Source organism: Eschrichtius robustus, chromosome 4, assembly GCF_028021215.1.
Source record: "Eschrichtius robustus isolate mEscRob2 chromosome 4, mEscRob2.pri, whole genome shotgun sequence".
Classification (NCBI taxonomy): domain Eukaryota; kingdom Metazoa; phylum Chordata; class Mammalia; order Artiodactyla; family Eschrichtiidae; genus Eschrichtius; species Eschrichtius robustus.
Genome location: NC_090827.1, coordinates 35,787,725 through 35,801,983, shown reverse-complemented (window position 1 = coordinate 35,801,983; position 14,259 = coordinate 35,787,725). Strand labels below are relative to the sequence as shown.

The 14,259-nt window shown below is 35.5% G+C and overlaps 1 protein-coding gene across 2 annotated transcripts in view; it reads left to right on the top strand.

Moving 5' to 3' along the window:
- Nucleotides 1-8,391, top strand: part of ANAPC10 (anaphase promoting complex subunit 10) — a 79,372-nt gene extending 70,981 nt beyond the window's left edge. For both annotated transcript variants that reach the window (XM_068542564.1, XM_068542563.1), the window contains exon 5: nucleotides 8,103-8,391. In XM_068542564.1, coding sequence (XP_068398665.1) covers nucleotides 8,103-8,333 — 231 coding nt within the window. In that variant the 3' untranslated portion in view covers nucleotides 8,334-8,391. The remainder of the gene's footprint in view (nucleotides 1-8,102) is intronic.
- The last annotated feature ends 5,868 nt before the right edge of the window (nucleotides 8,392-14,259 follow it).

Below are 14,259 nucleotides of genomic sequence, written 5' to 3'. Positions count from 1 at the left end.
CTATCAGGTATTCCAGGGTATGGATGTACCGTAATTAGTCACTGTTTTACTATTGCTGCATAACAAATCACACTAAAACTTAGTGGTGTTAAACAACAGTAATCACTTATAATCGCATGGTTTCTGTTCAGGAATTTGGAAAGAGCTTGGCTGGGCATTTCTCTCTTGGAGTCTTTCATGCAGTTGCAGTCGTATGTCAGCTAGGCTGACTGGGACTGGAGGATCCACTTCTAAAGTGGTTCACTCATATGGCTGGCAGGTTGGTGCTAATTGCTGGCTGAGGCCTTGGTTTCCTTCTACATGGGCCTCTCCATGAGGCTTCTTCTTGTCATGGTAGCTGGCTTCCCACAGAAAGAATGATCCAACAGATGCAGGCAGAAGCTGCAGTGCCTGTTGTGACCTATCTGCAGGTAGTCACTTCTGACATATTCTATTTGTTGTACAAAGTCAGCCCTGATTCATTGTAGGAGGGGACTACGCAAGGCCGTGAATTACCAGGGATCATCCTAGGGGCTGGTCACCACAACCACCCTTCTACTGGTGGCCATTTAACTTGTTTCCAAGGAGTATTATTATACCTAGCATCTCTGTGCCCTGTCTTAAGTATTTCCCTGTAGTTCCAAAAGTGGAGTTGCCAAATTACTTTTCAAAAAGGTTATTATGCCTATTTAATTTCCAGATCAGTCTATGAGAGTATACATTCCCCTCACCCTCACCAATACTTAGTGTTTGTAATTACTTTAATCTTTGCTAATCTGGTAGATATTTTATATCTATCTATCTATCTATACGTAGATAGATACAGTATCTATTTAATTATTAGTGAGATTGAACAGTTTCCCTTGTGTCTGTTGGTCCATTGCATTTCTCTTTTCTTTTTGTGAATGGCATGTGCGTGGTGTATGTCTATTTCTCTATTAGTGTTGATTTTTTTCGTATATTATTACTGAGATATTAGTTCTTCACTGTGAAATTTACAAGTGTTTTTTCTCACTTTGCTATTTGTATTTTTATTTTCTTTTAGTCTTGTAGATATTTTTGATGTTCATGTAGTCGTCTTTTTTTTTTTTTTTCATCATATTTGGGTTTTTTGAATTGCTTTGGAAGGTGAACCCTACCAAAAGATTATAAACATGTTCCTGTATATTTTTTCTAATACTCTTGTAGGTTTGTTGTTGTGATTATTAATTTATATAGTATTAAAATTAAATATTTAAGAATTTACTTTTGTGTTTGGTATAAAGTTAATATCTAAACTTTTCATTTAATCAACCAGTGTTACAGTGCTGTTTTTTGATCAATCCATCCTTTCTTCACTGTACATGTTAGTTTTCTACTCAATATCCATTCTCCCTAACCTTCTCCTGTTAGAACTCCAATTTTATTCAGCTCCCTACCCTGCAGAAAGTAGCCATGTGCTGCCACCTTTCCCAACCCTTGGAAGTGAATCCTAATTGAGCCAAACCAATCATGGTGATTCCACTCCTCTCCTGATTGACTTAGGGATGGATATTTAATAAGAGCTTCAGGGAAGATGTGCTTGTTCTTAAAAAAGGGATCCAAGAGGGGAACATTACTTGATTTCTTCCTCTGAAGAAGAAGTCTAGGAGAAATTAAGTTTGGGACAATGCTAGCTCACCCACATTGGAAGAACAAAAGGAACATAGCACCTTGGTCCTAGATAGCATTTTTGAGCTTCTGAATTAACCTCTCCTGTGACTGTGTTAAACACTCAGGTATTTGAACTGTGTGAGGTGATAAATGTCCTCATCATTTAAGCCTCGTTGAGTTAGATTTTATGTTACTTGCAGCCAAATGCATTCTGATACACCTGCAATGTGAAATGCAGTACCATACCATTTATTTAATATAGCTTTATACTAGATGTTAGTATCTGGAATTATCAGCCCTATTCCTCATCCCCATTTTTCTTTTTCACATTTTAACTCTTCCTACCCCACCCTTTTTTTCCAGAAAAACTTAATTAATATTTCTGTCTCTGCTTTCTTTTTGGTTTCATCTGTCAAATGTATTTTCACCATCTGCTTGTATTTAGAATATTTCTTAATCACTGCGTTAACACACAGATTTGTCTTTTTAAGATAATATGTAGTTACTTAGATTTTGAGGGTGTTTTTTAAGTAACAACTTTAATGAGATATAATTCACATACCATACAATTCACTGATTTAAGATGTATACATTTTTATCACCCCCAAAAAAACCCTGTACTGATTAGTAGTCACTTCCCATCCTGCCCCCCAGGACTCAGCCCTAAGCAACTACCAATACACTTTCTGTCTCTATGGATTTACCTACTTTGGACATTCATATAATAGAATCATATAGAACGTGGTCCTTTATGACTGGCTTATTTCACTTATTTTCAGGGTTTATCAATGTTCTGCATACATCAGTGCTTCGTTTCTTTTTATTGCCGAATACAATAGCATTTGTATTGTATGCATGTACCCCAATTTGTTTATCCATTTATCAGTTGCTAGACATTTGGATTGTTTCCATCTTTGGGCTATTATGAATAATGCTGTTACAAACATCTGTGTACACATTTTTGTGTGGACATATGTTTTCATTTCTTGGATATAAACCTAAGGGTGGAATTGCTGGATCATATGGTAACTGTGTTTAATCATTTGAGGAACTGCAAGGCAGTTTTCTAAAGTGGCTGAACCACTATACATTTCTACCAGCAGTGCTTTAAGGTTCCAATGTCTCCACATGATTTGGGGGCTTTTTTGACTCTAAGAAAGAACCTGAGTTTTTATGTGTGTGCATTTTTTATAGTGGTAAATATACATAACAAAATTTACTGTTTTAATGATTTTAAAGTGTATAGTTCTGTGATGTTTAGCATATTCACAGTGTTGTGCAGGTGTCACCACCGTCCACCTCCAGAACTTTTCTATCTTCTCAAACTGAAGCTCCAGATCCATTATCAACACTAACTCCCCACTTCCTCCTCCCCCAGCCTCTGGCAGCTGCCGTTCTACTTTCTGTCTCTATGAATTTGTTTCCTTTAGGTACCTCATCTGAGTGGGATCATACAGTATTTAGAGTTGTTCTTTTGCCACTGTCTTATTTCACTAGCATGATATCTTCAAGAGAATCTGAGTTTTTTTAAGGTGGTGTTTGGTCCATGCATCTTTTATCATCTTATTTTATGCTGTCTATATATCATCCTGCCATGTCCTTATATAATATTATTTCCTTTTTTCCCTCTCTGTAGAGGAAATCTCTAGATTTTGAAATCAGCACCCTACTCTTAATTCTCTTATTGTTCCCTTTTGTAGTTCTTTTTATGTTATATGTGTATATGTATAGTTACATATATGACATAAAGGGAACTGTGTTATGGTGAAGAGATTAGTGGCCAATTTTCTCTTGCTCATATTTCTTTTATTTTATTTTGTTGGTATAATACAGGATTTTGGACAAAATTATTATTACTAAATTATCTTTACATTATGTAAACATTACATTAGTGTTTAAAAGCATAGACTCTGGAATCTCACTGCTTGTTTGAATCACACCTCTGCCACTTGCCAGCTGTGTGACCTTGGTGAAGTTATTTAAACTTTCTGTGTCTCAGTTGTTACATTTGTCACATCAGGATAATAATATTACCTGCCTCATTGCTAGGATTAAATAGATTAATTCACTTAGTGCTCTTAGAGTAGTACCTGGCACATAATATGTGCTATATAAGAGTTTACTGTTATTATCATTAGCATTCCCCTTGAGGAATTATTGTTGGCATTTACATTTTATTTTATAAAAATTAATTTATTGTTTTTGGTTAACTGTGTGTGTGGTTTTTAGTTTGGTTGGTTTTTGGTTTTTGGTTTCTTCCTCACTGCTAGGATTTTTATTATGTCCTCTTTCTTGAAGTCTTATTGTCATGTTTAAGTTATATCTGTTTGTACTACTCTTGAGTAGTTTTTTCAGGTGTGATCCGCTGTCTTGTTTACCACTATATTTTCAGTCCCTAGAACATAGTTTGGCGCATAATAGGTGTTCAATAAAGATTTGATAAATGAATGTGTGAGTGGAGTCCTTGCATATCTATTAGGCTCTGGCAAAAGGGCACCTTCGAGGGAAATTGCAAGGCAGGAAGAGGAAAAGGGGACTTGCTTCTTTCTGTTTGAACCCTGTTTGCTTCCCATCATCCCAGCAATGTTTCTTCACAGCAGCAGGTCCTTCTTCTAGCAAGGCTTGAGTCCAGTTTGCAGTTTCTCTGACTTTCACGGTACAGTCGTCCCTCGGTATCTGCGGGGGATTGGTTCCAGGACCCCTCATGAATACCAAAATGCAAGGATGCTCAAGTCCCATCTGTAGAATGGCACAGCTCAGTGGGCCCTGCATATCCAGGGGTTCTGCATCCACGGATATGGAGGGCCGACTGTACCAACTCCTGAAGCCACACCATCTGAAAAACCGGCACTGCTAGCCAGTTGGCACCCCCTCCTCGAGGTCTGTATACCAGCCCCACAGGGCCCTTCCTCCAGAAACCCAGCACCAGCCCAACAGCTCCCTCATAGAGATCTAAGTTCCAGTCCCTCTCATGAACTTCTCAGTCTTAATTTGTCTCTTTGCTTTGTTCCCCAACCTTAGAACTGCACTTCTGGTACTTGTTCCCTCCATGATACCTTAGTATTCTCCTTGGCCTCTTCATTTCTCTAGTTAGCAACTTGATTCCTCCTTAAGTAATTCTCTCTTAAAATACCCTGTGTGTCTCCTGACTCCACCCTGACTGAGACAGCTTATCTGTCTTACGAAATTATGTCACCTTTCTGAAGGTAGACTCTATCAATAACTATTCTCTATGTCAGGGATCAGCAACTGCAGCCCGTGGGCCAAATCAAGCCTGTGTCCTACTTTTGTAAGTAAAGTATTCAAACATAATCGCACCCATTCACTTTCAGATTGTCTATAACTGTCACTTTGCAAAGGCAGAGTTGAGTAGTCATGATAGAGACCACATGGTCCACATCACCTATAATGTTTGCTGTCTGGTCCTTTATAGAAAAAGTTTGCCAACCCCTATCCTACATCTATAGTTAGCAGAATTTTTGGTATTTAGTAGACATGCCAATAAAAAATGTTAAGCGAGGGAATATATGGAGGAAAGAGCCAAAAAGGGAGATGGTAAAAAGAAAGAACAAGGAGGAATATAGAAAAATTCACATTTTAATGGTGATGAAAATTTTATTTATTGAGGTCCAGATCAGATATGGGGGAAAAAAGGAAAGTTAAATTGGCAAAATTTTACCTTTCATTAATTTTCTGTTTAAAAATATAAAAAATAATGTAAATAAATTTTGCTTAAAATATATTGACCTTTTTAATCAAACTGTTACGAAAAAAACATTGAAATTATATCTACCATGTGTACTCGAGTTTTTTTAAGTCCATGAAATAAGTTAAAATATGGCAGTATCAGAATAATAACTTTTTAGAGTTGACTGAGAATTTTAAACAGGGCACAATAGAACTGAAGTAGACACATCAGTTGGTGTTTATGACTTTCGGGCCATGTAGTTGATTGTGAAGCCATTTAAGAGATGTTAACAGCTACACGTACTTTGTAAGTGTACATTTAGTGACTGAGATCAGTAAACTTTTTATGTTCTAAAGAACTAGTTTACTGATAGTATTTATTGAATAATTTACTACATTTACAATTCTGTACATATCATGCCCCAAATCATATGCTGTAAAATCTTAGTATAACTTCCAGTACAGTGAAGCATTTAAAAAATACTCTGAAAATAACATTGAGTCTATCAGAAATAGTGGTTGAATTTGTCAAAAACATTCTATTAGTAAGGAGTTGAGTAGAATTTTAGTTTTACTTTTTGGTCATTACTGAGATTCATTATTGTACATTTACCTAGAGAATAGATTATCCCAACCAGAGCTACTTTCCCCCTCGTCTGAACTCCTGTGTGTATCTATTATAATAGTTTCCTGTTGTTGCTACAAAACATTACCATACACTTAGTGGCTGAAAACAACACACAGTTATTATCTTACAATTCTGAAGGTCAGAAATCCAAAATGGGTCCAATGGATGAAAATCAAGGTGTCAGCAAGGTGCATTCTTTTTAGGAGCTCCTAAGGGAGAACTGTTCCTTGCTTTTTCCAGCTTTTAGAGGATGCCCACATCCCTTGGCTTGTGGTTGCATCACTCAGCCTTTGCTTCCGTCATCACATCTCCTTTACTGTCTCTCTTATGACCCTGTGATTACATTGGGCCCACCCAGGTAATCCAGGATAATCTTCCCATCCCCAAATCTTTAACTTAGTCACATCTGCAAAGTCCCTTTGCTGTTGTAAGTTAATGTATTCAGGGGATTTGGGGAGGAACATGGACATCTCTGGGGGCCTATTATCCTACCTACCGCATCTTTCTTCTTTTATTTAGAATCATTGAATGTCAGAGCTGAAAAGGACATTGGGTGAAAACTTGTCCATTCCCTTTACTTTACACATGAAGAAGCTGAATGAAACCAGAGAGGCTGTTTGTCTGCCTCTAAGCACTTTTTAGGTGTGAAACAGGCCTAATTTATGTTTTGTATGCCTAACTATACTAACAATAATACCTTGAACATTTTAAGTACTCAGTAACTATTTATTGCCTGAATGATTAAAAGGTTAGTGATAGAAACCAGATATATCTGGTCTCTGACTCAATTATTTTAAGTTAGTGCTAATAGAAGTTTATAAAAAGCCACTGACTGACAATACCATAAAGGGTAGAGATTCATTTATTCTTATATTTTGTAATTAAAAGGAGGAAATTATTCCTTCTTAAAAATAACTACCTTTTTTAGTATTCTGTTTCTCTTGTCTCTTGTCTCTTGTTTTTCTAGAGTAACTCATGGAATCCGGATTTAGTTTTTTTGATATTCATTGCCATTGAGCTGGGTTGTTAAGATAAACCTGTATTTTCTGTAATGCATATTTTTCATCTGTGTCCAATATTTAGGATAATTTAAAAATCAATATTTATCTTTTAAAAACTATTTCATAACTTTAGGAAACATTTTAGAAATCTAGGTTTATTTTTTTACTTATAATTTTTCTTCCCTTGTTAAGGAAGGATAGTTTGAACTCTTGGTTAAAATAAACTGAAAAAAATTTTTTTTAATTAATTAATTAATTTTTGGCTTCGTTGGGTCTTCGTTGCTGCACATGGGCTTTCTCTAGCTGCGGCAAGCGGGGGCTTACCCTTCGTTGCAGTGTGCAGGTTTCTCATTGCGGTGGCTTCTCTTGTTGCGGAGCGCGGGCTCTAGGCACGTGGGCTTCAGTAGTTGTGGCACGTGGGCTCAGTAGTTGTGGCTCGCGGGCTCTAGAGTGCAGGCTCAGTAGTTGTGGTGCACGGGCTTAGTTGCTCCGCGGCATATGTGATCTTCCCGGACCAGGGCTCGAACCCATGTCCCCTGCATTGGCAGGCAGATTCTTAACCATTGCGCCACCAGGGAAGTCCCAATAACATGAAAAATTTTTTAAAGTTTATCTGGCATTTCTTTTTGAAAAACATTAAAACCTAGATTTTAGGTTTAGATTGTCATTCAGATAGATAAATCACTTACTATTTTCCAAGAAAAAAAGCTTTGATATTTGTGCAATGCCTGATTTTCTTTTGTTAATATTCTTGTAGTTTATATAGAATCTGATTTATTGTTATGTGAGTTTGGATATATTAGACATGGTTCTTGAAATAAAATATACCAGAAGCGTTATGTTCTAAACATTTAGAGTCTTTTCTTACTTGTATCAGCATGGTTTTTCATTGGCCCTATACATTTATGCATGTCTAAATCTTATACACGTTTCTACAAATACTAAGATTGCAAATAATTCTATTTTTATTTTGTCTACAAGGATGGTACCTGTAAAGTGCTTAGCAACTGTAAAAATGGACCATGATAAAAGTGCCCAGTAACTGATAATGTTTATTATATTGTCATGCTCTCAGTGAGAAAAATGTTAATTATAAGTCAACTTTAGAATACATTCATTACAATAAATTATATTCATTGGGTGAAAACATAATCTGACTTTTCTTTTCTTGGCAGCAACTTGAATTGGTGGAACCAAGTGGCTGGATTCACGTTCCTTTAACTGATAATCATAAGAAGCCAACTCGCACATTCATGATACAGATTGCTGTTCTAGCCAATCATCAGAATGGAAGAGATACCCACATGAGACAAATTAAAATATACACACCTGTGGAAGAGAGCTCCATTGGTAAATTTCCTAGATGTACAACTATTGATTTCATGATGTATCGCTCAATAAGGTGACCTTGAAATAGAACAAAAGTCATTAAACGTATCTTTATCTTGTCAGTAAATATTAAATCTGGTATCTTTATTGAAAAATGCATCAATTATTTTGCAATTTTTTATGCATTGAAAAGTATTTTATTGTAACTTTAATAAATAACTTTTGGGTCATACTATGTTTATTTTCTTTAACATATAATAAAGCTCATGTATTTTATAATTATTAAAATGAATTTGAGCCAATCGTTAAATTTTTCCTTATATCAAAAGAAAACCAGTTGAACTGAAAATTTTTAAGATATACACAATTTTTTTTACTAACTAGGTAGTTATTTCATATAGTGATCATGCATTACAGTAATGATTTACTGCGTGTTTGGGAACAAAACTATGTTTTACCAATAGATATTATCTTTAATAGGCCAGAATATTATTTTTTTCTATCCAAAGGAAGCTTCTTCTATTAATACTAGGCCTTTTTAAAAACTGTGTCAAAATAAGCTTAGCATTCAGTGTGTGATGAGAACCATTCTGATTTAGAGAATGTAATTAATTGTGTCATAATTATTGTACTCCCATGAAATATTTTTAACCCTAGGGTTGTCTATATCCTGATATTATGTCAGCGATTGCCAATATAATCTGTTTATCCTAATTCTAATGCTGTTTATAGAATAGTTAGTTTCAAATTTGTGTCTGACACTGAAGCATTCCCTAAGGGATAGTGTAGCTCACGAAAATTTTAAAAATATATGAAATTGTTCTTTACATATAAAAATATTTTAAAGTCCCTTAAATGAGTTTTCTTTCCATGGTTTAACATGAGTCGATTTGATTCTGTATATCTCCCCCGGCACCACCCACTACCCCATATCTTTACTTTGGGGGAGACAGAACTTCTCCATATTGGCTCTTTTTTTTTTCTTTTTGTGGTTGTGCCGCATGGCTTGTGGGATCTTACTTCTCCGACCAGGGATCGAACCTGGGCCCTTGGCAGTGAGAGCATGGAGTCCTAACCACTGGACTGCCAGGGAATTCCCACCCCATATTGGCTCTTGTTTGGGAAAGATTCCTCAGAGGTTCTTGCATTACTGGGTAGACTGAAGTCTTAAATTAGCAAAGTTTAGGAAATAATTATGTGTTTGATTTATTCTGGGGGAGTACTAATTTACATGGATGCTATAAAAAATGAAGGTCTCATTTTTTTCACTCAGCAGAATCTCAGCTCTTTTTTCTATGAGTTCCACAAAGAGTTTGTCATTTTCATTCTGTTGTCTTTAAAGTAAGAAGCATGGTAAGTGGCTGTATGATCACCAAAAGGTCTGTAACCAAAACTCATTTGAGATCAGTGAATTACTCCCAAGCATAGATGTCGGATGCTGGGAAGGGTAGAAGAAAAACAGATGGATAGGAGTTAAAAGAAAAGGAGAGAATCAAGAAAATAAGAAGGGCGATATATACTTGGCACTGTATTGATGTTCTGCGTTAGTCTGATAAGGAAAACATTCATGTAAACAACGGTCCTAGTCTAAGAGGCAGAGAAATGTAATAAAAAGTACAGGAAGTTTTATTAGTAATAATGTTACTACTTGCTAACTGCTTTTTAAAAATTTGCTTAAAAGAAAAAAGGAGGAGGACTAATCATCATTTACCTGATCCAGTCTGTTATTTCCTACTATTAATAGTTTGTGAAAAACTCCTAAAATTAGGAAGAATTAAGAAGAATGTTGGGAAAATCAGTATGTTTTCTGGTTCTACTCCCTTTCCCTGTTTTTCATAAGCCAGCTGAGCACCTCATTAGGCATGGGAAAACTTGGTAGCCCAGGATTACAGAGGTAATGCTTCCCCTTATTTTAAGGATTATCTGAAGTTCTGATAGACCATGTATTACATTAACAACACATAATTATCTGAAGCAGTTTCATTTCTCTTTTGAAAGAGCAAATTATATAGCCAACAAAAGATTTGTATCTAGAATATATAAAGAACTCTTCTTATCACTTAACAGGAAGAAGACAAACAATCCCATTAAAGTGAGCAAAAGATTTAAACAATCATTTCATCAAAGAAGACATATGATTGGCAAATAAGCATATGAAAAGATGCTCAGCTTCATTGGATGTTAGTGAAATGCAAATTAAAATCATAATGAGATACCATTTCACAGCCACTAGAATGACTGTGGTTAAAATGACAATGAGGAGGGGGAAGGGTAAGCTGGGACGAAGTGAGAGAGTGGCATGGACATACATATAATACCAAATGTAAAATAGATAGCTAGTGGGAAGCAGCCACATAGCACAGGGAGATCAGCTTGGTGCTTTGCGACCACCTAGAGTGGTGGGATAGGCAGGGTGGGAGGGAGATGCAAGAGGGAGGAGAAATGGGGATATCACGTATAGCTGATTCACTTTGTTATACAGCAGAAACTAACACAACATTGTAAAACAATTATACTCCAATAAAGCTGTTAAAAAAAAAAAAAGACAATTGCACGTGTTAGCAAAGATATGGAGGAAATGGACCTCATGTCAAACTGCTGATGCGGATGTAATTAGTGTATAACCACTTTGGAAAACAGTTTGGTAATTTCTTAAAAAGTTAAACGTATACCTGTGTATGGGTATTTACGCAGGAGAAAAGAAAGCATAGGTCCGTACAAAGACTTGCACATGAATGTTCATAGCAGCTTTATTTGTAGTACCTAAAAATTGGAAACAATGCAAATGTTGATCAGTAGGAGAAGATATAAACAACTTGTGGTAAATCCATATAATAGGATACTACTCAGCGATAAAAATAAATGAACAGTTAATTAATGCATGCAACAACATGGATACATTTACAAAATAATTATGCTGAAAGAAAGAAACCACAAAAAAGAGTATATAGTGTATGATTCTAATTTTTTTTTTAAATTCTAGAAAGTACAAACTCATCAAGTGATAGAAAGCATATTAGTGGTTGCATAGGATGGGGAGCAGACAGAAGCAAGAAGGCGTGAATTATTTGGGGGGACGACAGAAATGTTCACTATCCTGACTGGTACTGGTTTCACAGCTATATACAGATGCCAAAATTTATCAAACCATACATATGTGCAGTTTATTGCATGTCAATCATACCTTAATAAAGCTGATTTAAAAATAGCTTATTCTACCTGTTTCACATAGGAATCACCCAAAGAGGCTAGATTTGACATAGTTACATTTCTTACTGAATAGGATCTGAGAATAAGAAACTAACATTGAAAAGCCATTTTAACAGTTAATAAAACAATGACAGCAAATTCACGGATTCATCCGTAATCAGTATATTTTTTGAGTATTGATCAAACTGCAGTTATAAGATTTAAATATTTAGATTATACATGTAATTGAAGTATTAGACACTTTAAAAATCAGCTTATTACCTGAGGAAATACTATCACAAGGAACTCTCTTTATAAAACTGTGGAATTTTAAAATACAGCAGTTCATTGAAGGCTAATAAATACCCAACTCTAAAAAGGCTAATAGATATTGAATGTTGAATTAGACATAATAAGGAAACCAAAGTGAATCTGATGCAGACTTTGCTTTCCAGTTGCTTCTAGTCTACTAGGGGAAATAATAGGTCTCCGATAACCAGATCAGAAATTAGACTGGTAAGATCTCTAACTGGTGGATGGAAAAGAGACAGTTACTTCCTACTCAGGAGTTAGAGGTGAAGCTAAAAGAAGGCATTGTGGAGGAGGTGGAATTTTAGAAAGAAAGACTATTTGTAATATCAGCTAGTTATTCACTTTTTAAGCCTATTCTCGAATCCAAACTATCATTGTTTTTACATGAATAACAACAATTAATTTGAAACAGATGATTTGTATGTTAGGAGTCCAGTGATGTTTTGTACATTTGCTCTCGTTTGAAAGGTTCCAACAATTAAAACACAGACCAATCTTGAAAAGTAATTTTAGACACCATGCCTTCTGTTCTTTTAGCCATTATGACTACTAGTTTAGTACAGATTAATACACTGCAGTATAAATTTTTATGAGGATAAAATTTTATAACTCAAATACAAATATTTGATATGTTTCTAGTGTTTTAGAAAATTTTACTTTAAATTCTTAATAAAATGTTGGCTTATTATATGTCATTTTTAATTGAATTCTTGGTTCAATTACCTTTTAAAAATGATAAAAGTTACAAAATATGTTAAAGCATTAGGGAAAATAATACTTTGTAGTTGTGGTTATTTGGAGACACTTTTGCTTTGTGGAGCTTTTAAACCAAGTTAATCTTCTTTTGCCCACATTGTTTTGACTTTCCCCACTTCTACTATGACTCCCTAGAGTATGGTGTTTGGAAGTGTTTGCTGTACAAGGCTGTTTACCAGCCATCTACAAGGAAGCTCTCTGTGCTTCATGATCTGCCATTTAGTTGGGCCTGATTCTGTGCAATGGTGTCTAGAAAGCGTTAGAGAGAGGAAGACAACAAAGGAAAAAGCCTCAGGGATTAGTTTATTAATTATCCATGATAATGATTTATTCTATTAACAGGACATATCTTAAGGCTAATTAATTACAACTCCCCCGCACTATAAATCTAAGAAAATGTCTAGAACCCATGGCAATTTTGTATGAAAAGTTGAAATTATTTTTTAGTAATACTAACCAGTCTATATTTCAGTTTTATGTGAAAGTACCCTCCCTTTTTTCTATGGCTAATCCTGCCACCATTATTTGTCTTCTCTTGTCCTTTCTGGTTAAAAGAATCAATTTACTATTTTGCCAACATAAGCAAAATTACAATTACACCAACTTAAAGGTATTCTATCTGCTTATGAAATCTTTTTCTGAGTGAATTGGTATTTCAGGAAATGGTGTTTCACATCATGTATAATTGAAGCTCTAGTATTTACCATCTCAGTTGTTTTTATTACTGCATTTGTGGCCGTAAGCTTTCCACTGATGCAGTTCAATGGTGACCATAAGATGTTTTTCCACTATGTATTTGCTTTTCCGGTGTTGAGAGCAAATTACGATTCTCTCCCTGTGGTCCTAGAAATAACTCCCCCAACTGTTTTTATAGACTTTATTCTGAGACCAGCTCTCCTCTGTACCCTGGCATTCATCTATAGCTGGAGATCCAGATTTTAACAGATCATTTCCTGTTATTACTATAGCAGTATCAAAATACTGATCACTTACCAAGAAGCAAAGTATCCAAAACACTGGAGTAGAGAGTTCAGCCAGCTGTTTGTTTTTCAGCTGTTAAAATTTATAAGAATCACATGTTAAATGAATATGGAGACATAATGAAATAGAGGGTAGGCTCAGTAAAAGGAGGGTGATAAAAAGCCATCCAGCTATTAAGTTATAACACACTCAGGTGTCTACCAAGACAAAGGAAAGGAATTTTACTATTTATCTTAAAACAGTGCTTATTTTTAAGGTAGCATTCAGTAACTGACAGGAGATGCAAGGAAGTCCTTATCATGAAATTCAGAAGTCTTCCTTCATTTTTTCCCATCATCCAGGCTGTTTAGAACAAAATTCATCATTTCTTTCTTGAAATGCTCAACTGTTAGACTGGTATTTGGGTGTAATTTTGACTCTTCTCCTTCATCTTTACATACTCAGTAACTGTAAGCCCTGCAGATTCTTGTTCCACATTAATTATCACTTTTGGTTTCACCCCATTCACATCATTCTAGGTCAGTTCAGTCTTACCAGAAAAGAAACGACACCGGATAAAACTTGCTAATGTTGCAAACTGGAATAGATGCTAAGCGCCCTGTAAGTTCTTTAATACACATGCACATTTCCAGAGGTAGGAAATGAATATCACGCTAAATGAGAAGCTCCAGTGCTCTCTTACCCTGTCCAACTAGTTCTAAGCCAGTCTACTAGACCCACTCTTACTCCTGATTTCTAGTTCTGAATCCCTTAGCTGCTGGTAGC